The following is a 25,090-nucleotide window of genomic DNA, read 5'->3' on the forward strand; positions in this document are numbered from 1 at the left end:
ATGCATCTGAGGTTGTGAATTGGAAAATGGGTTTTTAACAATTTTAAATTGTAAGAATTTATTGTAACTGTTGTGGGCTTTTGAAATGTCGGTATTTTAAACCTGGGAAGCGGAGATGGTGCATAAGAGTGGACATTCTATATGAGCAAGAATGTAGAAGTGAGACAAATGGGAGAAGTTGGATAGGTACAATTGATTTTATTTGAATACTTTTTACTATTTTTTCCTTCTTAATATATCTTGATTTGATTATCCCACTTGTCCCTCTTATTATGTGTGTGTCAACCAACATATATATCCTTTATTCCATTATTCTCCAAAGGAACTCATGGTAAAATAATACATGCATATCGGAATATCGGATCTTATTGCAATACAAAAATAACGAATGTACGGGCAAAACAAATAATAAATGCACAGCTCTACACATCTATACCACACCTGGCGATCGATCTCAAGGAATATAGATCGACAAAGATGGGGACGTGACCTCGGTAATCCTAGACAGATATCCATATACGAACGACTCAAAAATTGTCTAGATCTTGAGCTTGAAGCTGCAGTTGTTGGAGCGGATGCGGAGCCGCGTCTCCGACTGGAGTCTATCCACAACGAGGTTGCAACGCGCCTTCCCCGTCATCTTCCACAGCTTGATCACACCAAACTTGATCCTGATGGGCACGCGAGCGTTCACGGTGAGCGGGATGAAGCCAGCCTGTTGCTGCTGCGCGAGCTGCGCGGCCACGGCGCTGTCGAGCCTCGTCTGCCCCTGCAGCGTGATGAGGGGGCGCACGGTGGTGCGGTGGCCCTGGTACAGCGCGGGGAAGGCGCCGCTGCAGAGCTCGGTGCCGTTGAAGGAGGCCGTGACCTCGCCGCCGTCGTAGTACACCCCAATGCGGCGGTTGGGGTTGTTGGCCGTGACCTGCACCTCGAAGGCGTCGGTGACGACCGCGGTGGTGGTGTTCACGTCGAACCGGGTCACGGTCAGGCGGTCCACGTTGAAGGTGGGGATCTTGGGCCTGAACACGGCGTAGAGGATCCCCGCGGTGGCGCCGAGCGCGACGACGAGGACGATGGCCACCACCAGGGTCCAACACACGCACCGGCAGCACCGGCTGTGCCTCTTCCGCCGCGGCGCGCGCATGGGCGCCGGCGCGTAGGGAGGCGGGGCCGTGATTGGAAGCACTTGCTCGCCATGGGTAGCGCTGGGTGGTATCTTGTCCTTGGTTTGCTCCGGCGGCGAGCCGGCGATCACCGGATGGACCCGGTGGTAGTCTGCCATGTCTTCTTCACCTGCCTTGCTAGCGCGATCGAGTTGCTTGCTTGCTTGCTTTGTTGCTAACACCACCTCGTAGAAGTAAAACACGGCGGCGGAACGAATCGGTCTTGTGAAAGAAACGAAATGCTACGGGTTGCAGTGGGAGTCGAGGACCAAGTTCATTTATACGTATGTGATGGTTGTTGTTGGCTTTCTAGATGGTAGGAGGTTTCTTCCGGTCTCGAATCTTGACTTGGCTGCTATGCCATGGCTGCGTGCGTCATTGACTTGTGCCTTCCTTCTTTTGCTTTTTTCTAAGCTGGGAGCAGAAGCCACACACATGTGTCTCTCTTCTCATGAGAACTCATGTCCCTTTCCAGAAATTTTGGGTTAAGTTTTCAATCCATGTGCAGATGTGATGCTAGCCATACGCGTTATGTTTTCCTGACTGATCGAGCTGGTTATTCAGTCGTTTGTTACTGCAGGGTTGGAAGACATTTAGTCTAAAAGTATTAATGTCATGTACTCTAGCTCCGTGTGCCATCGTATTTTCCTCAAAACAGGTTTTCGTCCTGTAAATTTAAGTACAGCAACCACACCATACAACCAGCGATGGTCCGATAGTATACAATATGTTGTGGCAACCAAGTATACGGAATTACTGAAGAGATCGTGTAAGAAGGCTTACTGCGATCTGGAATTCTTGATCATGTCACTGCTCAGCTCAGCTTAGAAGCTCCTGTTGTGGATCAGGTGAGTTTTCAGCATAGAATACTACTAGTTGAATAATTGCCCGGAAGATGCAGGCTAAGCGTGTGATTACGTTGACCGGTGGTTATGTGTTGAACGCTAAGACACGGACGGTGTGTCTTGGAAAAGGGAAGCTTCATGCGTGACGCGATTGACGGCTGCCGACGATCTTTCCCCCGATTCACATTCCATAATGGCCACGAACGCGTGTTTCTCTTCTCGTTCATGTAGTAATTCTTCCGTGTTAAGAACGGTCTCAGGACGGCGATAGATGTATTTGTTACAGTGAACAAACTAGATTAAATCCTTTGCTCTTGTAAAGTATAGATTTAGTTTGTGCCGTGATAGCAAAGGTCTTACTTTTCCCAGAAACAAATGCAGATCTTACATTGTATCTAAATAACAAAGCGAATTTTCTAGACATGGGTACTCCTTATCCCGATTGAACTTACTCCGGTATTAAACTACATATGCAAATTTGAATATAATAGTATAGATTATCTGACGACCAAATTACGGAAATTTCGGAACGTTACCTATATTTTCATTTTTTTACTGGTGAAGTTTCCACAAGTGAGTGCTACATTAATTGTATCATTTAAGGATGTCAATTTTATGCACGAATCTGGGTATCCACGGATATGGAAGGTTAATTATGTCCATGAATTTCATGGGGTGAATATCCGAGAACTCATGGGATGGGCATGGTTAGAGATTTGCCCCATGGATATCCAATAAATATCCAGCTAACATGTGAGGCCACCACTGACCCCTCACGCCTTCGCGGATCCGGACCTTGGAAGCTTTCTTGTTTTCCGTCTCCTGGACCTTGGCTGCCATTCTAGCTTGGCCTTGGAGTTCTTCCTGGAACTCTTGAGCGGTTGGGACCCGGCCTAATGCGGTACTGGAAGAGGCGGAGAATGGTTGAGCGAGCCTAATGTCGGAAATATATGGTGGAAGAAAAGCAATCGGATCCGGGCAGATTGGTTCCACGACACTGGGATCCGGGCTACTCGGAGAACTACCAGTGCAATGTGGTAAACCATGCGGCATGCTTCCGGCTGCACCCATGCGAACTAAGTTGAGTAACCGGAAATCTACACTAAGACTACTTCTTTTTTCTACGAGGCCGGTGCACGTACCGTTAATGGCGTGCCGGTCTGGCGAACCTCCGGTGAAGAGAAGGTCGCTGAACTTGGAGTGAATCTTGCGTCTTGACCACGAATCGGCGGCGGAAAGAAAATCCCGATCAACCGTGGTGATCTTGGCGCAGAAAGAGGCTCAGAACGGCGGCGCGAGAAGCTTCCCGTGAAGAAGCTCGCCGGAGTTGAGATCCGTTTGGTGGCGCGGCGCGAGGAGGAAGATGATGCGGTGAGGATGCGGTGAAAGAATGAAAAGTTACCGAGCTGAGGGGTATTTATAGACCTCGCGCGGAGATTCGTGATTCGGATCCAGCGGTGGAAACGGAACGGTCACGCCGTTAGATGGTTGACACGTGTCTTAGGTCAAATGCGGTAAAACGACGTGGAGGTAACTTAACTGTGCGCTCCCGAAACTTCCGGCTAAAAGATTCGCATCTTCGAAAATTTAGCGCGGGAAATGAGGAAGTTGTGCGCGGGAAAAGTGGGATCTCCGTTGCGTTACCGATTCCGAAGACAAGAGGATTTCCGAGCAGACGAACCCGGAAACAAGTAAAAGTTTTGAAGCTCTTCAAGATTCTCTTCGGGTCCGAGCTGATGAAGTCGGAGGAATGATGAATCTCGGAGAACTTTGGGGGCTACTGTTGTGGGTATACTTTATGGGTATATCAACGGTATGGCCTAGATCCGGCAAGCCCGGGTGGCCCATAGTTGGTGATGAGGCATGTGGCCCATCGGGCGGCCCAGTTGCTGTAGATCCTGAATGATGAAGTCCAGCCCAGGAGCAGGAAGCCGGATCCTCAACCGACCTACGAAGGAGGCCGGATCCGTGACGGCCCATATAGTATCCGGATCCAGCACGTTCTTAGAGGAAGGCGGATCCTTGACGTACACGGCAAGACATTGTACCGTAGTTAGGCAACTTGTATTCCGGCTAGGACTCTCCATGTAAACCCTAGATCCGTGCGCCTTTATAAGCCGGATCCTGGGAGCCCTAGAGGGACAACGACAACTCATTGTAGCAACGCGAAAACGCCCAGATAATTCCAGACAAGCAGCAGTAGGCCTTGCCATCGTGCAGGTGTTCCGAAGCTGGGTAAATCGCGTACCACCGTCCCGTGTGCACTCCGCCCTATGGCCTCTACTTCTTCTTCCCCTCGTGAGGATCCCTCCTCCGAGGTGTCGTCGAATAGGCAACGACAGCTGTGTTACTGTTAGTATTGCTCTCATATTACTACTGCTTTCACATCACCCATGTTACTAGTGCTTTTCTAGGTGCAGCTGAATTGACAACTCAGTTGTTAAGGCTTATAAGTATTCTTTACCTCCCCTTGTGTCGAATCAATAAATTTGGGTTTTACTTTCCTCGAAAACTGTTGCGATCCCCTATACTTGTGGGTTATCAGGGCTACTCCCATCGGGAGCGCTGGACGCGCACCCGATAAATTTGGATTCGAAGACTTTCTTGCCAAGAAGCACGTGAAAAGAGTATCTAAGGAAAAGGTTAGAATGTTCGACTCGAGTCTACGCACGGATTGCAAGCATCCGTACCTTGACTCGGGGCTACTCCCATCGGGAGCGCCGATTGCGCACCCGATGAACTTTTTTGCACTCTAGGATCATGCCCGGGGACTTGATTCTGTGTAGAGTAGCGTTGTTTTGCCTTCGACAGTTAACCAGCAAAGCTGGGCACGCTACTCAATATCCTTTACGCATTAAACCTTACTTAAAAATTTGAAGCCCCGATGCAAATGTATCGGATGACCTATGAAGACCTGCAGAAAACTTCGGTAGAAGAAGACATTCGAGTAGCGCAACTTGAGTCTACGCACGGATTGCAAGCATCCATATCTAGACTCGGAGGTTACTCCCATCGGGAGCGCTGGACGCGCACCCGATAGAAGGAGATGATGCTATTAGAAGGAGGACAAGAATTATCAAAGGAGAAGAACATTCGGTGGAGGCATGCTTTAGTCTCTACCCAAAATATCTTCGGCTAGACACTCGGGGGCTACTAACGTGGGCATTACCCTTCGGGTAACTGTTATTGTCCTATCCTGTACGGCCCAACTAGAGGCCCATGAAGACACCCGATGGCAAGGTGGGCCACTATGTCGGTGCCGAAGAAGGTTCCTTGAAGAACAAGACGAAGAAAAGAAGAATACAAGGAAAGTCTAGAACTAGGGTCCTTTGTAACCTAGTCGTACCCGGACAAATCTCTCGAGACCTGCCCCCTATATAAGGGCCAGGAGAGGGGCTGCCGACACACACAATCTTAGCAATTTTAGCCACCATAAGTCCAGAGCTAGGTACTCGTAGCACTTAGCCTCTCGACGAGATCACAGCCAAAACCTTCGGCACCCCATTGTAACTCGATATTTTCATAATCAAGATCAGACAGGTAGAACGTAAGGGTTTTACCTCATCGAGGGCCCCGAACCTGGGTAAATCGTTCCCCGCTTGTTTGATAACCGATGTCTCGTGTCAGCCTACAGGATTCCATCCACCCTAAGCCCCAAATGGAGGGCATTGCTGAGGAGTACCCTCGACATTGTGTCTTTGCGGAAATAAAGTTCTGTTTGGCCAAAAAATCCATCTCCGCTGCAGGTTATATATGTACTCGTGTACAAACATCTAATGAGATATTTATTACTCAAGAAAACCACTTTTGGCATTTCCAAACCTGTAAATTATATATTTATTTGTACATAACTTAAACAATAACATTGTACAAATTTCTAATGGGATATTTATTACACTTGTATGCTCTAGAACTCGCGAGTACGGTAGCTAAAGACACTAAAATGGACAAAATACCGACAAAAAAACTATAAAAAGATAGCGTATGGTCTAGTTATTCTCTATTTTTTCTACAATTTAGAAATAAATTAGGATGGAAAATATATTTGAATGTCCAGCTAAGTTTTAAAAAACAATCCAACATATTTGAACTACTTTTAGCTCATTGGTGACCAGAAAATTTGTAAATGTACTAGTTAACTTTGTTGCAAAGTATACATAAATATGACATATACTACTATTCCATAGAGTAAATGTACACTGCCACCACTCATATTGAAATCATCATGAATTCAAATGTATGTTTCTATTAATATTGTCTAGGCTTCTCCTAGACCTTGTAGAAAATATATGTGAACATACCTTCAGATACTATAAGCATATACGTTTAGTTGCATCATATGTGAGCGAAGAGGTAAAGAAGTTTATAATAAATATATGGGGAGCAATCATTCTACTACTCGTCTAACGCTAAACAAACCCTGTTGATAGATATATTGTGACCTCCTCTATCATGCGTCTTGCTAGAAACAACGAGATAGTGAACATATGTCAGGTGTGTTAGGCAGTGATGGCCTTTCTTCAACGGCACCGAGCTCTGCAACGACGCCTTCCCGGCGCTCTACTAGGGCCACCGCACCACCGTGTGGTCGCTGATCACGCTGCCGGGGAATATGAGGCTCGATAGCGCCATGGCCGTGCAGTTGGCGCAACAACATCATGCTGGTTTCATCCTGCTCACGGTGAATGCCCGCGTCCCCATCAGGATCAAGTTTGGTCTGCTCAAGCTGTGGAAGATGACCGGAAAGGCGCACTGCAGCCTCGTCGTCGATAGCATCTAGGTCGGCGCGCAGCTCCGCATCCGCTCCAACAAATGCAGCTTCAAGCTCAAGATGTAGAGAAATTTCTTCTCTCGATCGAACACTTGTGAGTCTTGCATATATGGACATGTGTGTAGGATTACCGAGGTCACGTCCCCATCTCTGTTGGTCTATGTTGCTTCAGATCGCCAGGTGTGGTAGATATATTGGTTTTGAAATTATAAGTGCTAACAATTCTTTTTGTACTATATAATTTGTTAAACTTAAATAAGTTCCACTTGGATAAAAAAATTATACGCATCCTATTTTAGGAAAGGGTACTCTTTTACTTCTGTCTAGGGTTGAAAAGGGAAGGGAAATTTTACATCCGTTTTCGAAGAAAAAGGAAATGAAGATCAAAAAAGGGAAAAGGAAATATCATCGAAAGGAAACGGAAGAATCAGAAAACGAGGGAGCTGTTTCCGACGGAAACAAAATCGGCAAAGGAAATTCCGGATAAACAAATATGAAAAGTTTCCGCAAATGTAACCTAGAGAGGTCCATATTCTTGGTAGGCCTACATTTACACATAAAACTAGGCCTGCAGGCCACCTACTAATTATAGATAGCCGCCTACAGTCCCGACGACTCATCTCTGTTTGGGACGATTCCACAAGACCTAGTCCCAACTTCCAAACGATCGCAGCGATCACGGCTTCTTCCTACAAGACGAGCGATCAGGCGGCCAAGCGACTGCCCACGAACAGTCTTAGTATCGACGCAAAAATATTTATGTGAACTTGCGCTTATCTAAGTGTTAAACTATGTCTGGTACTCCCTCCATCACTAAAGGAGGTAGTACTTTATGTTGAATTGCCGCTTGTTGAAGTTGAGTGATATTTCTTGTCTTACTAGTTGAATGCCCGTGCGTTGCTACAGACGATATTGATTGTCGTCTTATTTGACAAATATATTCAGCTTTCACCTCACGGCATTTTTACCCTCACCTTGCTTATCCCCTGACCTTCGAAGAAGAGAATATGTAGTCTTTGTATTATTATCCCTCTCCACCCTGGCATGTCCCCCACAAGATAGAACGTCAAAATAAACGTATACGGATAATTAACCATTCAACATATATCATCTTTCAGAGTACACAAAAATTCACATGATGCAATGAATTCTTTCTACATCAAGCATCTACAAAAGTATACAAAACACATCGAAAACCCCCTTGTAAATCCAATCATCATTGATATTGGTCACAAATGCAGGTGGCCCTAGACACATAGCGTACAAATTTTGTACTTAAATTTACAGTATGTGCAACTTAAATATACATATCTTTGGAAGACCGCCTTCTTGTAACCACATTAAACCGAATGCAACAACTCTATAATTTAAGGTATCCAACTTTGATCAATTGTTGTATACAGATTAATCTTTTTAATAAGGAACCATACTAAATAATATGCATATACAAATTTGCTTCCTCTTTCACCATAAAACATGTTTATAGGAAGTCACCGTGAAAGTATCGAGTATGTGGAATTAATGTAATGATCTCTATACACTAACCTAGATCAATCACTCAGAATATCTAAAATAGTACAACTTTGTATGATTACTTATATTTGTGTACATATATAAACTGTAAAATCAAAAAATATTGTATACAACACTTGGGACTTTTCAATCTTCTAGTATTGTTGTAGCAATTGTGATTCACAAGATAAACATATGAATAGAGCGGAAGAAGATTCTTTGTTGATACTTCCCACAGATAATCAAAACCCTAAAATACTGCAAGAGACAAAAGAATTTTACATGTAACGTCAAGGACTTACTTTACATCGGAAGTTCCACCACCAATACCACATTGTACTCATGGGCGTGCAAGCACTCGTATACTCAGCAGAGATATCGCCGACTGGTTCCATAGTAACATGTCAAGACCGCCGCCTCTTGATATTACCATCTTTGTCATTTGAACCAACGTCTCTGAATGCTGCATCTCCATGGAGCAGGGAAACATGAAACACATCATTACTGAGAAGAACATATGTGCCAGAAAAAACAATGCACATTATATAAAGTAACATGAGCACAGAAAAAAGAATATACATGAGTATAAGCTATATCATCCGATTTTTTATTTATTTTGGGAACCAAACATATCAATTTTTATACCATGCAGATTTTACCACCTTGTCTTCTTATAACCTGCAGTAGAAAACACATAAATAAATAGGATAATTAGAATAGAGCAGTACACAAGCACGCATGAGTAGGCAAGACTCAAGAGCATGAGTAGGCAAGAGCGTAAACATCTACTGAAGAAAGTTTCAGAGTCTAAAAGCACCAGCAAAAACAAATATGCAGTTAAAGAATTGTATTGATCCTAAACTGACTGTTGGGCATGTCTTACCATCACGTACTCAAACTTGCTTAAGATAAAATAATAAATTCTAGACTGGACACGCATGCACTACCGAGTTAATGCATTTCTACCAAAAGGCATAATTTCCAACCATAAATTATATGGAAATGCACAAAGCAATCATCTAGCTACCAATTTGATGACCTGAGCTGATACCAGAATCTACTCACAATATATCCCATGAGGCCGAGGGAGTGGACGGCGTCGAGAAAGTGACGGAGGTAGAGGAGTGGGTTGACACCGGCACTCCGCCGTCGGGGCCAGCGGTTTCCCCAGGAGGCGGCGCATTGACTTTTGATCCCCAGGATGAGCAGATGGTCGTGGTGGTGCTGCTGCCATCTTCGTAGTGGATCCTAAACCCAGAGAGGCGGAGCGCCCCCCGGACCAGCACGATGATGCATGGGATGGGCGCGTGCTCGGGCAGGTTCGGGTCCGTAGCAGGAACATGGTAAACTTATCCGGTCGAGCTCGGTGGATTCCCGACAGCGGTCGTTGTGGGGCTCTAGCTCAACATGAGTGGAGTTCATGGGCTTGGATTCCATGCGCAGGGGGCATCTTTTGTAGTCTACTGAATCTCCAAAGCTCCTGTAATGATAGTAGTTTCAACATGAGTTAGCTCTCAACCAGCTTAAGAACAAAGTGAGAAAAACAGTAGTTTCATAGTTGTATATATCTTTGTCTAAGGACAACAACCATGATTACTGAAGTTCCTGGTGATTTCACACAAAAGGTAGGCTGTCATCCCCAAGAGGAGCAATTCCACAAGTGTGCAACCGATGTCACGTTAACTCAGTCTAATCAAACACAGTAAGAAGTGTTGCGTAGTATCCTAGTATCATCATAGACTCACCTCATAGAGGTGTCACTGGTCGGAGGAGGAGAAGAATGCTTGGAGGTGGGTCAACTCCCGCTCACTTCTGCGTCTGGAGGACCCTGACGCCGAGACAGTTTGCGGTGGTGACGCTGGAACATGAGCATCCCTCACGTCCAGAACCTGGCGCGCAGCCCCGCCGGAGAACCGCTATCAGGGTGCTCAAATCGTGCCCACCACTGATTAATTAATGAAATCGCAGCATGCTCCGTCGGATCTCAAAAATATCTTCATAACACGGGAGATGTGCGCAGTCCCAATGCATTCACCTGGAGCGGCGGGGCTGTGAATCGCGGTGTTGTGATAGCGAGGAAAGGCTAGGTCGAGGAGAAAGTATCTTCGTCGGAGACGTCGACGAGACGTCGGGGTGTTGTGAGATTAACCGTAATTGGCTTACTTTCCTAGTTTGTTGAGGAAAAGAAGGAAGGCAGTAGCGGGATAGGAAAGGAATGATTTATTTTGATCTGCCAATTAGCGAGCATGGATACTGAAGAAAGGAAGGCAGTGATTTATTTTAATCTGACGGTGAACATTGAGGCGGAGACGTTGAGAGTAATTGGATGGACAAGATGCTCCCAATCTCCTCATCAAACACGTTGTATGACGTACGACCAACTGGAATATAATAGTAAAGATTATCTACTTCATTTTACGTGCCTTTTTGGTATAAAAACCAAGGTAATATGTCTCCAATTTTATTGTGACAAATATTCATTTTCGTAACGTATCCGTCCCGTATCCGCTCCATATTCATCTCCGGTGATTTTCGTTTCCATATTCGTTTCCGGAGTTTTCGATTTCGTTTTCGATTCCGTTAAGATAGACGAAAACAAAAACGAGAAGACATATTTCCGTCCGTCTCCGTTCCGTGTTTTCAACCCTACAATTTTATAGGAAAAACTTGAGACACTTGGGGCTGATCCAATCCAGCAAGGCGGCGGCCCAACATAACTCCATCGCCGTGCCCTACATTTCAGCCTCACCGCCGACGCCGGCTCCCGACACCCGCCGCCTCTCGCGCGCCGCCGCCATCGCCGCCGGTTCCCCCCGTCCCACCTCGTCCCCGCTGTTTCCCCTTCCCCCCGGGCCTCTCACGCGTCGCCGCCACCCCCTCCGCCGCCATCACCGCTCCCCGTTCTTCCTCGTCGGGACATCCCCTTCCTGCTCTCTCGGCCCCGCTCCGCCCACAGTTTTTCGCCACTGGTGTCGAGGTAAGAGCTTGTTCTCTCCTAGTTAAATCCCACTTAAGGGGACCTTCACAAATTCTAGATCCGCGCCTAAAACAAGACCAGTCCCAGGTTGAGCTCCGACTGCTGGTAGATGAACAGTATATCATCTCTGGGTCGTGGTAAAAGCGCCTATGCATTTATACAGCTCTTCTTTTACGATTGTGGCTTCCGTGTGAGCAGCCTCTAATATGATTGCAGGGTAGATATTTCTCTTGGTTCGCCTTGCTCCCCCTATTCATTTTGCTATTGTAACGCTGCAGCTATCAAGCGAGGGAGCGAGTAATGGACGTTCGCAGGGCAGAGTCTCCTCACCAGCATCTGATGGCAGGGCCTGCTGCTCTGGACCCTCGGCGGGCCGAGGCCGCCAGCAAACACGTGAGGGCGCTCAATACCCAGTTCGCAAGGTTGGACGCTTCTCCGTCTGCTATAGCTTGTCTCGTGCGTGTCATATCGAACACATCGTCTGAAATGTGGTGTTGCTGCATAAACAGTGTGCTGCCATGTTCATTGTTTCCTCTCTGGTTGCTGCACATCTAGTCCTTAATCATTCCATAAAGGTTTTACATATTTAGTTACTGCCATATTGTTTAAAGTTCTTTATGTGATTACAATTTTAACATAATCAGCATTCATGCCGCATATTCCCTGCTGAGACGTGAGAAACACTCATATACGTGTTTACTTTGAGCAGCTGGGTACAACTGCAGTTGCAAAATCATCCAGCTGAACTTTGGGAGGATGGCATCAAAGATTACTTATCACATGCTTCCGAAATCATGGTAAGCTTCACAGTCTTGTAAGGTATGGTGCTTAACTAGAGATCTTATATCTTCCTGTCTCCACTGATCAAAGGTTTTGTTTTGTCCATGGCGTGCATGTTTAGTGGATTTGTGGATGTCAGGATCCCAGTAGGCAAAATATAATTTACTCCCTTACTTGTTAGGATTACTTAAATAATATTAAGGATTTTCGAACAAATAGATATCACCGGTGAGTCCCAATGTGGAGATGAACCTTGTTAGACATCACTTAATCAAACTTCCATAGGCTCTTGTTTTCATTTGATTTGTTGGATCTCCAAAGTTTGTAGGTTGACTATGAAACTATACTAATCTGAAATCATGTCACGTGGGGAATACACTTTAGCAGGCACAAGCCCAAGCCAGCATCTGGACAGCCTGCAGCTTAGCAGCAGTTCGAATCGGAATAATAGAGGCCCTCTTGGATCCTGAGGTGTATCAAGTCTGGATTGTACCAGATTGATATGCTCATATCAGATTAGGATTATAATTCTGTAGGTTTCATTTCCATTGCTACGTTGTGTTGCAGTCTCCAAATATTTTGAGCTATAGGCTGTATGTGATTATCAAGTTATTTTCATCCCTGAACTCTATCTTCTCCTTCCCTGCTACCTGTTGCATGTTAAGCACCTACCAGTCGAGTGCTCGCTGTCCCTCAAACTCCTGCTGGGCACGGCTATGCCCTCTGAGCCAGGTTACAGCTCCTCAAGTCTAACCTATTAATCACTTGTCATGTCCTCAAGTATGTACTAAAACTATTTGTATTTTACCGCCCTCTAGTTCAGAAGAAGTAATGTTTTGGACATGTCTTGAGTTAAACTTTGAACGCTTCAATTGTTATAAATATTTAGATTGAGAACATGAAAATCATATACATAGATTTGCCTTGAGAAGTTTGTCAGAATTTTATAATATTTTAGGTCGTTATACATCTATTTCAATAGAAAACAATTGTCAATGTTAGATTGTGAAGAATGTGTCAATGTGCAAAACGTCACTTTTTCGTGCGGCACATACTATTTTTGAACACATCACCTATTGGGTAGTGGCTGCTGCTTAGTTGGACTTTTGGCACTTTAAATGTCATGCTAACAGTGTCAGTCAGATTTCTCTTGAAGTCATAATGTCTTGATCTCATAACATTCTATCTCCTTAGGAAAAGTTCAAGGATGTTGTCAGTTGGCTTAGGCAAAATAAAGCAGGTGCGAGAGCTGTTTCATCCCCAAGTCCAGCCAATGTTGAGAAGACTACTTCGCCAGCGACTGTCAATAGCAAGTTCATGGTGCAGCCAGGATCAGACAATGGACAGAAGAGTCCAACTACAGGAGCCACCTCCCTGGCTTTTCAGAACTCAAGCTCACCAAATATGTTCTCATTCTCTTCTCAGAAACCATCAGCTGTTGGTGGTATCACTTTTTACCAGTTTATACCTTTATATGTCATATTGCATTTACGCTTGTTGTAATTTTTTCCAGACTTATTAATTAGATATTTATGTTAGTTCTCTCATAATGATGTGCAGGCATATTTGATAACAAGGACAACTCTCGCGACAGCAGCAAATCAACATTCCAGTTTGGCGGAAATAACGGCTTTTCGTCACCAACTACGTCCATTTTTTCTTCTCCAGGCTCTCAGAGTTTTAGCATGCCAACCCCAACACTATTTTCAGTGAACACGCAACCAATTCTCACTGGTATTTTACTTTCCTTTTGTATGGCATTAGTGGTTTCTTATTATTTTTTGTTTCACGCGTATGAGGGGCCAACACACGACATTTCAGATATCTGTATCTACGGCGTTTATTTCGAATATTTGAATGGAATGATAAAGCCAGAACTGGTGTCATTGTAATTTTGGCGCCAAGGTTGTATGACTGATATATCGTCAACTCAGCCAAATTTACTGGGGCATGGTTGTTTGTGTTTCACACCTTCACTACTTCCTCCGATCCATATTAGTTGCCACTAATATAGATGTATGTGGACATATTTTAGTTCTAGGTACATCCATACAAGTGGCAAGTAATATGAATCGAAGGGAGTATTTTATTTATTTGTGGACCAATCATACTCTTGCCAAATATTTATATTCTGCCAAAGGACTGCATAACATAATCATGTTTGTGTTCACATTTGACGAAGTATTGAATTACCATTTTCTATGCAATTCAGAAAAGAAAGCATGTATTGGCTTTAGGCATTCCTGGGTTTTGCCTAACACACACTCCTCCCCATCCTATAAACTTAAATGTGAAACTCTGATGATGAAGACAATTTGATCATTCTATTGACGGCGAAATAAATAAATGCTGTATTATGAGCCCTCTTTGTCAGTACAGTAATGAGTTTTTCTTATTGTTGCTCTTTCAGGAAGCAAAAATGCTGCTGAAGCTTCGGGTGATGCAGATGATGGTGAGTATCTATTGATTTGTTAAGTTATAGGGAAAGTCCAGTTTAGCACCCCACCCCCACCATGACAATTAAGTTTACACCCTCAGCTATAAAATTGTCCAACGAACACTCTCATCTCTTAAAATTAGTGCAAGTCAACCCTCAATGGCGTTTTATTGTTGGTTTTGGCCTGCTGGCAGCAGGCATCATCGAACATTGTCACGGTCCCGCATCAACTAACTGTACCACATCTGGATCATCCCCCTATCTCCCACACCCCCTGACTCATGGAATGCTCCAAATAATGCAGTTCAAGATGTAGTTCATCATGCAAGACGGCAAGATTTTTTTTTGTCTTGATTGATCTAACAGCTAGGAATCTTGTCCCAGTCTCACATTCAACGAGATCATGGCTAATATAGCAGTGATTGAGTCCTTCCCAATATTAAAATTATAGTCTAGTTCATATGTCTAAAACTCCTCTTGCAAGACTGTGAGGTATTGAGGCCGACATGCTCGACTGCTGCAGCTGCTCTTCTGTTATTCTGTCAGGGTGGGATATGAGCAGCGAATGAGGCAGTGTGTCATGACATGTAAAGCAGTGCTTTGGCATGACACAGGCTGGAGGCAGGAGTGCTGTTGCCTGTGGGCAGCAGCTGAAGTTGTCAAACCAGTGAGTTCGAGCCACTCAAGATGTTAACTTAACCTTTGACAGCTTTTAGATGCCACGTCGACCTGTATTCCCTGGTAGAATGCCACATCAGCAAAATATCAGTGTGGTTTACAATGAGGGGTTAGCTATACAGGTTTTTAATAGATCATGGTGTAAATTAAACTTTTATAGTAGTTGACTTGAGCGCACGCAGGGGCAGGAGGTGGTTATGTGGGCATCTCTTGTCTCTTCCATATCTGGAATGTTTGTTGTTGTTTTAATTGAAGTATGTTCTTTCATTACCAGTCCCCATCACTGTACTCACTCACTGCCAGTAAATTGTCTGCTTCAATACTTAAATTTTCTCCTGTTTGAATGATCAGATGCTGAAGCTGAGCAACCCAGCAGCCCTTCTGTAAAAAAGGCAGAAGAGAAAGGAATAGTTGTTGTTCATGAAGCCAAATGCAAGGTGTATGTGAAGGTATTTTTCCATTCATCTCTGTTTAGCATAATTTTTGTTCTTAGATCTACAACTTGTTTTCCCTGGTGATACTATCCAAGTGTTCTGCAAAATATGCTTAGCATTCTTATTTTCATTCATGTAGCACGAAGATGCTACCAAGGGTTGGAAAGACATTGGTCTTGGTCAGCTCTCTATCAGATGTAAAGAAGGTGCAGAGAAAGCTACGAAAGAGTCCACCCCAACAGTTGTTATTAGAAATGAAGTATGCTCTCTCCCTTTTCTGCTGATATATAGTCATCCAACTTCATTTATCCTCAGCTCAGTGGTGGTATTCTTTTGTATGTCAGATGTGAGATGCCTATATCTCATATAGTTCTGCAAAATATTTCACCTATGTAATTGTTTCTGCAAATGTTGTGTTTGCTGAACTTCTCCTTTTTATGAAGTACTCTACATTAGATGGAAACATAGTGTACCATAGAAGAATTTCTTGAATATTTTTATCGTTTTGGCTAGCAGGTTGTGTGAGATCAACGCCCCTTTCATATATCTGTTATGCTGCTGTAAGATTATTTCTGGCCACAAACAATATATTAATGCCTGATTTCTGGTATCAGGTTGGCAAAATTCTTCTGAATGCTCTGATCTACAAGGGGATAAAAACAACTGTTCAGAAGAACACAGTGGCCTCGATATTTCATACCTCAGTAAGTACCACATTCAGCCCCTGTCAGATATGTCCAGTGCATATCTCACCCAATACAACTCTGATCCATGCTATATTTTTTCCACAGGATGCTCAGTCAAGTGAACCAGACGGTGGGAAGGTTGTAGCTCGGCCATACTTGTTCCGGCTGAAGAACGAAGAGGCAGCTACAAACTTGTCAGCAGTGATCAAAGAGAATGTGCCGACAGACTGATTCTATATACAGCCTGCATTACTGTTGTAGAGGCTTGCTTTTGGCAATAGCTGTAGTATGCAGAGGGGCCAGGTAACTTTTCGCGACGGGCCAAAAGATGCCTGCGGAGTTTTTGCCCCTGAGTTACACACCGGGATAGAATTTTATGTGGTTTGTAAGTCTAGCTAGCCAGGCCAGGCATGCATTGTCTTTGTTCCTTGATTGTACCAACTGTTGTCAAAAGTTGAGGTTATCTAAATGCCTGATGGCTGAATTGCATGGTTGAAAACCCGTACCATTTGAGGCCATTTTGTCCAAGGAGTTCTTTTTGTTGTTTGGATGAACGATCGATCTGACCTCCATTGCTACACAGAAACCAGAGATTCCAGTAGCAGACGACCTTGACAACCTTATCTCATCGAGTGAACAGTCAACTGGAGAAGAAGGATTTTTGTGTTGGACGAATGCATAAAAAAAGAGTCTTGGATTTAGTGAACTTCTCAGCCACGCACGCTCGGAAGGTGAAACAGCTACTCCGTATTTTATTCCGGCTAAAGATGTATAGGTAGTTTTACAGGAGGAGTCCGTGTCTGCCTAGTATACGAGTCTTCCCCGGCATGGCTTGAGGTGTACTATACATGTCTACAACTTCCCTCACCGATAGACAGATTATCGACACATCGATCGACCTAGCTAGAAGATGGACGTTGACGCCGCGTCATCGCCAAATATTTACTTGCAAGATCTGGTGAGTTTTGGGCGCGGTCTCCTCCGTCAAGGGCTAGTTGTCCAGGACAGCACGGTGAAAAACAGCTCTCTCCCCGTGGACGCGTACGCGATCCTCCTCATCGACAACTCTGTCGTCTATAAGAACGCCGGGGATATCAGAGTGCTCGACAGGAGCCACCTGCACCCCGGCCAGGTGGTTGGGTCGGCGTCCGACATTGCCGGCCAGATCGGCATCGTCACCGGCGTGACCACCCTGCTGGACCTGGCGGAGCGTGACAACCGGGGCATAGCGACCGGGGTCATCAGGGGTGTGTCCCCGTCTATCCTGCGGCGAGTCAGAAGCCTCAATCTTGGGGACTTCGTCGTGTCCGGGCCGTGGCTCGGTAGGGTTGTGGAGTTGTCTATTGATGTTGATGTCTTGTTCGACGATGGTGCTGTATGTAGAGTTACCGACGCAAAGTCCAAGATGCTACCGAGACTGGATGCCGAGCATAAAGATTACCGCATTCAAATGAACTGTGACTTGTACCCGGGGCTGAGTGTCACCGGGAGAAACCCTTGTTCCCTCTTTAAGGCAGCACGTTGGCTTAACGGCTACTGGAATCCTGGTCGTAAAGTAGGCACTGTCATCAAGGTGGAGACATCTGGCGTTCTCGTCTACTGGATTGCGTCGATGCATTGTGGCACGGACAAGGAGCTTGTCGAGGCATCCGCTCCGCCAGCGTACCAGCACCCTCATGACCTGACCTTCTTCTGCGCCGCGCGCATTTGCAGCTGGGGGGTAGCTGACCATTGCTTCTTTCGAGCACCTAGTTCCACCAAAACTGACGATGATAATGGAGATGTGTCTACAGCTCACGATCAGGAGGAAGAAGAAGAGGATGAGGAGGAGGAAAACAACCACCCATGCTTTGAAAACAATGAGGACGTGATTGACGATGAGCATGAAGGACTAATTGCTCATGTGGTACCGCACATGAAGCAGAATAATGGCATTCTTTATTCGAATCAGCTGAGGAAGGTCTTTTTCGAGGGGCACAGACGGGGGCGACGCCCACAAGTTAGGAGGCATGTGGAAGTCGAATTTCCCATGACCGTCGCCAGCACCAGGACCTCTGTTGACGTGCTATGGCAGGACGGCACCCTGCAGCATGGCATACCTTCAGCGACCCTTGTTCCCTTTTCTATGATGAATGAGCAAGAGTTCTTCCCGGGACAACACGTCGTCGAGAACGATACCTCCGTTGATACTAATGGCTATCACGATGGTGCAACAATACGTGTGGGCGTCGTCAGGAGCCTGGACTGCAAGGACCAGACGGTTTGTGTGTCATGGTTCAAGAAGGGGATGCGCCCTGGCAAGGCTAAGGATGTCGAGTGCATTGATACCATGAGTGCATATGATCTCAAATCGAGCTACTCACCCTACTACGGAGATATAGTTGTCCGCCTTGTACAGTCAGAATCAACAAACGATGGTGGTAGTACGGCGTTAAATATCAAAAAGAAGAAGAATGCCACTGATGATCTTTCGTGGGTGGGGCATGTTGTTGACCTTCCTGATGGACACGTCCAAGTCAAGTGGGGTGATGGTAGTATGTCAATGGTACATATGTGGATATTTACTTTTTTATGGACATACAGATTAGTATAGTATACATTCTCTACTCATCTAGTTGTTATTGATTTTACTGAGCATGCTGCAGGTGTCTCCGCATGAGATCGTTGTCGTCAACGAGGACCACTACATGGATCTATGGACTGAAATGGGTGATTGGGTGGAGGAGGATGGCATGGATGATGCAGCTCAACAGCCGCCTGCTGCCAACACGGTATGTATATCCTTCAAAGTTGTAGCACTGCGGCACTGCCCACTTCGGTAAACAATGAGTACTGTGGTTGAGCAGGCCTGCGGGTACGTGGTCACTAGGCACCCAGATTTTTTTTGAATTTATCTTTTCTTTATCTCACAAACTTTATAATGTATGGATTCAAAAAAGTTTGATCACTAAAATATTACAACTAGAATGTATAAGAAACAGTTCCGACTTTTTTGAGAAATTTAAAACATTCAAATAAAAAATATTCCATTAAATATAATTTTTAATGTCATGAAAACCCTGAACTATTTTTCCTACATTCTATATCAAATGTTTCAATGAACTGAAAAGTTTCAAGTTTAAATGTTGAATGGTATGCGAGATACAAAGAAAAGAGAAGTTGTTTGGGAGAAAAAATGGCTAGCATGGATCTCATGATGCACCTATGAACATACAAGATTGGGGGTGTGCTCTGCACCTGCTTATAAAAGTTTCTCTCGTCAACAATGGATGATGTATTAAGTGTGAACTTACATTTGATTTTAGGACAATAATCTGCAGAACCCAGCCAAATGTAGCGATGTTGAAAACGACGACCCAACAGCGATGACGACAAGCCTTTTGGGTTCTGCCGTCCTTTCTTTGTTTCGTTTGACCGACGACATGGTGGCTCGAGGTAAGGGATACCTGAAAAATCTCCAGCCGCCGCCGTCATCCTTGTTACCTGCGGCAACGGAGAACATCGCTGCTGCTGTGACAAGTAAGGCTGTGGATCTGAAGTGCCACGATATTGCCAAGGATCGGTTGAAGGCTACTGATGCCACCAGCTCCTCCGACGAATCGTTCAGCTTCCCACGTTTCGATGTATTGCAAATCACCCCTGAGGATCACCATTATCTTGACCACTCAGACCAGGTAAAGTTTTATTTCTACAAAATGAACAATTGTCGGTATTCAGGGTTAATTAGAGTCATGTCAAAGAAAAAGGTTAGAAGCCATCTGTGATCTGCTTAACTATGGCGCGCGATTTGTTTCTACAATTCACTACACCGATCTATATATTACCTTAAAAACCTTTTTTCTAAGAAAATGCAGGGCGGTAGTCGTGTGAAGAATTGGGCCAAGGCAGTGCAAAAGGAATGGAAAATTCTAGAGAACGACTTACCAGGTGTGAGAGTAAACCACTAAATCCATATTCCATGATTCTAAAATAAGGTTATGTAACAATTTTATGTGCAGAAACCATATACGTACAAGCATTCGAGGACCGCATGGACCTTCTCCGGGTAGTCATGGTGGGCGCTAGCGGGACACCATACCATCATGGACTTTTTTTCTTCGACTTGCAGCTACCATCGTCCTACCCAGCTGAGCCACCCCAAGTGTATTACCACTCCTACGGCCTACGCCTCAATCCAAACCTCTACGAGTCTGGTACCGTGTGCCTCAGTCTGCTGAACACGTTCGATGGCGAGGGTACCGAGCTCTGGTCATCGATGACATCAAGCGTGCTCCAAGTTGTTGTCTCCATCCAAGGCCTTGTCCTCAACGACCAACCATACTACAACGAGGCCGGATACGAGACCCTAGTAGGCAAACCAGAGGGTCATCGCAATGCGCTGCCCTACAGTGAGAATGCTTACCTTCTCAGCCTTCGGACCATACTCCATGTGTTGCGCCGGCCACCTCAGGGATTTGAGGAATTCGTCAAGGACCACTTCCGCCAACAGGGAAGGTTTGTGCTCAGGACATGTGATGCGTGCCTGCGGGGATGCATCGTCGGTGATGCCCATGCCACCGAAGCGATGAAGGAACAACCATGCTCAGCCGGGTTAAAGCTTGCGGTCGCCAACATGTTGCCTATCCTCCTGGCAGCTTTCACAAAGATCGGCGCCCAGCGGTGCGAAGAGTTTCAGAAGTCATATGCTCTCAGCACCGCTCACTCGTATGTACATCACATAAATATCTCAAATTAAATAGTATTAAAAACATGTATATACTTGATTTCTCGTGTGTTTGCTTTTATGTCGGGTGATTATTATAGGTACAATAGCAACAAAAATAAACAAAGAACATACTTAAGGTTTGTCTACTTTTAAGTTATCTAATGATTTTTAAATTAATATATTTCATATACTTGAACTTATCTTTGGATTAATATCTAATCATGCTCTACTCCCTATGCCCAGATTATACACCCTTTTTTGTTTTATTAACTTTTGTTCTTTTTTTGATTCAATATGTATGTTACTCCCTTTACGTAATAAGAGTACTAATGTACATGCGTCCAATTATTTTGTAGTTAATATTATATTGGATACCTGGTTGCACCATATTTTTTCTATCTCTGTTCCATGCTTTGTACTCTGGATATCGCTTATGTTCATAAATACTTTTCAGTTTAAGACCAAGATATTTCCTTAAGTATCTAATCAGTAAATTATGCTTGTTTTTAGGAAAACAAATGATACTATGATATATAAAATCTAGTTTAAGAAATAAAATTTAGGCATATGTTCTTTATGTACATAAAAAAAGTCAAACTATTTTTTACCTGAAAAGAGCACATCTTGATTTTACAAACGGCTAAGTGAGTTATATTGATGAGGTAGAGTAATTATTATTTATAGATAGACTATGTGAGATAAAATCGTAATCAAAGAGGCCAAACAATGGTACTTAAAGTTTATCTTATTTAAAATTGCATTGCAATTTCTTACGTCGATAATTTTATATGTTTCATATTTCTGATCTCACATTCGGATTAATTTCCAACTATCCTTGGTCTCCCAGGGTGGAGCCCATAACTTAATCTTTAATATAATCCTTTATCTCGTCCATGATTTAATCTCTAACTTAGGATTTTTGTCACATCCCTTTAGGCTCATTAAGAATCTATGATGGAGATGCTTGTCGTTCCACACTCTGACAGTTCCGCTCCACAATTGGGGCGGCATGACTAGCTGCAGTAGCCGCTGCTGGCTACCCTTTTCACCGTCATTGTCGCACGTGACTCTGCACGAAGACGAGGGTACTAGCAGCTATAGCCGTCACCGCCAACCCTTCTCGCGGGAGACCCCGCTAGAAGAGGACGACAATAGCAGCCATAGCAGATACCACCACCAACCCTCCTCGTTGTCCTTGTCGCAGGCGAATCTGATCGAAGGCGAGGACGTACTCGCCGAGATCCTTCTCCATGTGCCCCCGCAGCTGCCCTGCCTCGAGCACGCGGCCAACACACTACTAGGGAAAGGCCTATAGCCGCAAGGGTTACCACCGGCGCGCCAAAAAAAAGTGCACGTCGGCGCACCACTATATAGGGGCACCGATGAGGCCGAAATACCATCGGCGTACCACAAATTTGGTGTGCTGAGGGTAATGGTCAACCATGTTCGGGCTAGGAAAATATGGCAGCTCCCCTTATCGCCGGCGCTCCACCATATTGGTGTGCTGGGGGTAATTTGATTACCACCAACAACCAGTATGGTGGTGCGCCAGCGGTAAGAGGAGCTGCCACTTTTCCTCCACATCCCTCGGAAAGCCTTTTCAGTTTAAAAAATTGATAGAAAATGATCTAGTTTTAAGCAAAGTTAACAAATGTGAATTTTGGCTTTTTTTGCAAAATGGCGCCGTCTTTTGTTAAAATCGCTTTTCTGGTTGCATACGACCTTAGATGAAAAAGTTTTTTATATCAAATTGTTTATATGGAAAATATTACATCCGAATTCAATAGACAATTTTTACTTCCCCCAAAATCGAAATGGAAAACAGATTTTTTCCAGCTTTCGAAAGGAAAATTACCACCGACGCACATGCATAGTGGTGCGCGGGCGGTAACCTGGCGTATATAAAGAAAACAGCCCGACGACCTCTTCTCCTTGCTCACTTTCTCTCCTCGTCCTCCCGCCTTCTTCTTCCTCCTCCTATTTCCCTTTTCCTCCTCCACCTCCTCCTCCTCCTCTTTCCCTATCTCCGGCGACACTCCAACAAGAACCTCCTCAACCCAGTGACCTCCCTCCAGCAAGTACCTCCCCAAGCCGGTGACCTCCCTCTGGTGAACACCTCCTCAACCTTGCCAGGACCTTCCTCTGGCGACCCTCCGGCGACAACCTCCTCAACCTCAACGGCAGCCACCTCCCCAAGCTTGCCGGAGACCTCCCGTCCGGTGACCCACCTCCTCAACACTCTCTAGCTACATTGAAGAACATGAAGAACAAATCACGATGAGATCGAGATCTTGATCTAGATCTAGATTTGTGTTTTTTTGAATTTTGGAAAATAAACCGCCGGTGAACTAGGTTGGTGCGCCGACCATAAATCGAGTTACTGTCGGCACACAAGGAGGTGCGTTGGTGATAACGTGTTACCACTAGCCTGTTCCCAGCGCACACTAGTGCACCGGCGGTAGCCTTTTTTTGGTGCGCCGATGATATGCATTTTCCTAGTAGTGTCATATGCAAGAGCTGGCGAAGCATCAAGACTAACAACAAGTTCCGTCAGCGTTACCGCATCAACCACCAATCCTCCCATCCTCTGCCTTGTCTTCGGCTGCAGGCATGCCCCCCCCCCCGCCTTCGAAAGTGCACCGTTTTTGTTACCCCATCACTCAGGACTTCTGCAAAAACAGGGTGCCACAACAGTTCTTCGATGCGAAGATTGTGCACCACTACTGGGTGGTGCTCTGTGGTGACGACGCTGCAGACCATGTGCACGACCACTAGCTCTGGAGCCCTATTAAAGTTTTCTTGGTGGGCACCTATAAAGAAGACAGTCAGGTTTTCGTAATTGCAAGTATCTTCTCAGACAATGGATGCCATGATGTCCCAACAACAGTTGGACCATCATCTATTGCTGAAGTTCTAGATGAGGCGAGTGTACTTGTTGGTAGCGCCATTCATTGGTTGCTTTGGTGGGGACAGAATAAAATTCAGTTTGATCTGGTTACTCAAAGCCTAGTTGTCGTTGAGAATGAGAGGTCTGCTGGTGTTCTTAGTGTTCATCACATCCATTTGGACTCTGGCGGTGTTGCCTTGGCTACTTTGTATTGCAGTCTGCGCGACCAAGAGCCCCTCCTCTTGCAAACATGGGAGTAGATGGACGACCACCCTTTTGCTGTTACCGAATGGGTGTGTGTGTGTGTGTGTGTGTGAATATTGTTCAACTAGAGACGATCATTCCTAGGTTGCCGATGAATAAGCTGTCACCCATAGTGTGCTACATTGAGGATGATGGTTGAATTTTTCTTTGAATTCGCAAACAAATCTACATGGTCCAGCTGACAATCTACTTTGAAGGGGATCCGTAGTGCACCTATTTCCTTGAGCTCGCTTTACAAAAGAAAAACTCCCACCTATCATATTTCACAAGATTTTGTACTTATGATAATTTTACTAGTTCTTCATAAGTGTTTCACTATGTGTTGTATAACTTTGAATTTTTATATGAGTTTTAATTTAAAATTGCGGTCTTTTTGTTAAGTTATAAATTTTGTGGTTGGGTTCATTATCTAAGGTCCGACCAGTGACAATATTTTAATGACATGATTTGATTGTAATGTGTTGAATTATTTTTATTACGAGAAACTGGATATTGCTATATTTAATTATGGTATGTTTTTTCCTTTGCAAAAGTTTCCTGCAACTGATAATATTGAGAAATATAGGATAAATTGTTTGCTAAATATTTTTGAATACTATCACTAATAATATGTAAGGAGGAGGATATATATATGTAAGTGATTGTGAACTTTTTCTGTATATTTACTTGCTGCCAGATCTATGTATTTTATTAGCAATGAAATCATTAAGTTCAGTATCTTCATAAAAGCTATATTAACTAGTTGGGGCAGCAAGCTTTTAGAGGAGTATATTAACTAGTCAAGTATTCATTGTCTGATCCAAATAATCTATTGATCATCTCTTCTTAAATGTATGATGCTAAAATTTCGTTAAAAGTTAATATTTAATGTGGCAAGCGCTTTTAGAGGAGATATATTAACTAGTCAAGTATTCACGGTTTGACCTAAATAATCTTTTGATCATCTGTTTT

At 44.5% G+C, this 25,090-nt stretch overlaps 3 protein-coding genes across 3 annotated transcripts; 2 read left to right on the forward strand and 1 right to left on the reverse strand.

Moving 5' to 3' along the window:
* Positions 1-348: 348 nt before the first annotated feature.
* LOC124679479 (NDR1/HIN1-like protein 6) lies at positions 349-1,452 on the reverse strand. The gene has a single exon (XM_047215227.1). The coding sequence runs from the start codon at positions 1,280-1,282 to the stop codon at positions 539-541; it is 744 nt and encodes a 247-aa protein (XP_047071183.1). The 5' UTR covers positions 1,283-1,452; the 3' UTR covers positions 349-538.
* Positions 1,453-11,137: 9,685 nt separating this feature from the next.
* On the forward strand, positions 11,138-16,814 carry LOC124675044. Its single transcript, XM_047211107.1, has 10 exons — positions 11,138-11,268; positions 11,547-11,690; positions 11,978-12,065; positions 13,243-13,492; positions 13,609-13,782; positions 14,459-14,500; positions 15,515-15,612; positions 15,737-15,856; positions 16,212-16,301; positions 16,389-16,814. The coding sequence occupies exons 2-10, from the start codon at positions 11,569-11,571 to the stop codon at positions 16,512-16,514; spliced, it is 1,110 nt and encodes a 369-aa protein (XP_047067063.1). The 5' UTR covers positions 11,138-11,268; positions 11,547-11,568; the 3' UTR covers positions 16,515-16,814.
* Positions 16,815-17,193: 379 nt separating this feature from the next.
* On the forward strand, positions 17,194-23,763 carry LOC124671079 (probable ubiquitin-conjugating enzyme E2 23). The gene is made up of 6 exons (XM_047207513.1): positions 17,194-18,828; positions 18,929-19,054; positions 19,589-19,957; positions 20,138-20,210; positions 20,282-20,987; positions 23,670-23,763. Exons 1-6 carry the CDS (start codon positions 17,194-17,196, stop codon positions 23,761-23,763), a joined length of 3,003 nt encoding a protein of 1,000 aa, XP_047063469.1.
* The last annotated feature ends 1,327 nt before the right edge of the window (positions 23,764-25,090 follow it).

Source organism: Lolium rigidum, chromosome 7, assembly GCF_022539505.1.
Source record: "Lolium rigidum isolate FL_2022 chromosome 7, APGP_CSIRO_Lrig_0.1, whole genome shotgun sequence".
NCBI lineage: Eukaryota > Viridiplantae > Streptophyta > Magnoliopsida > Poales > Poaceae > Lolium > Lolium rigidum.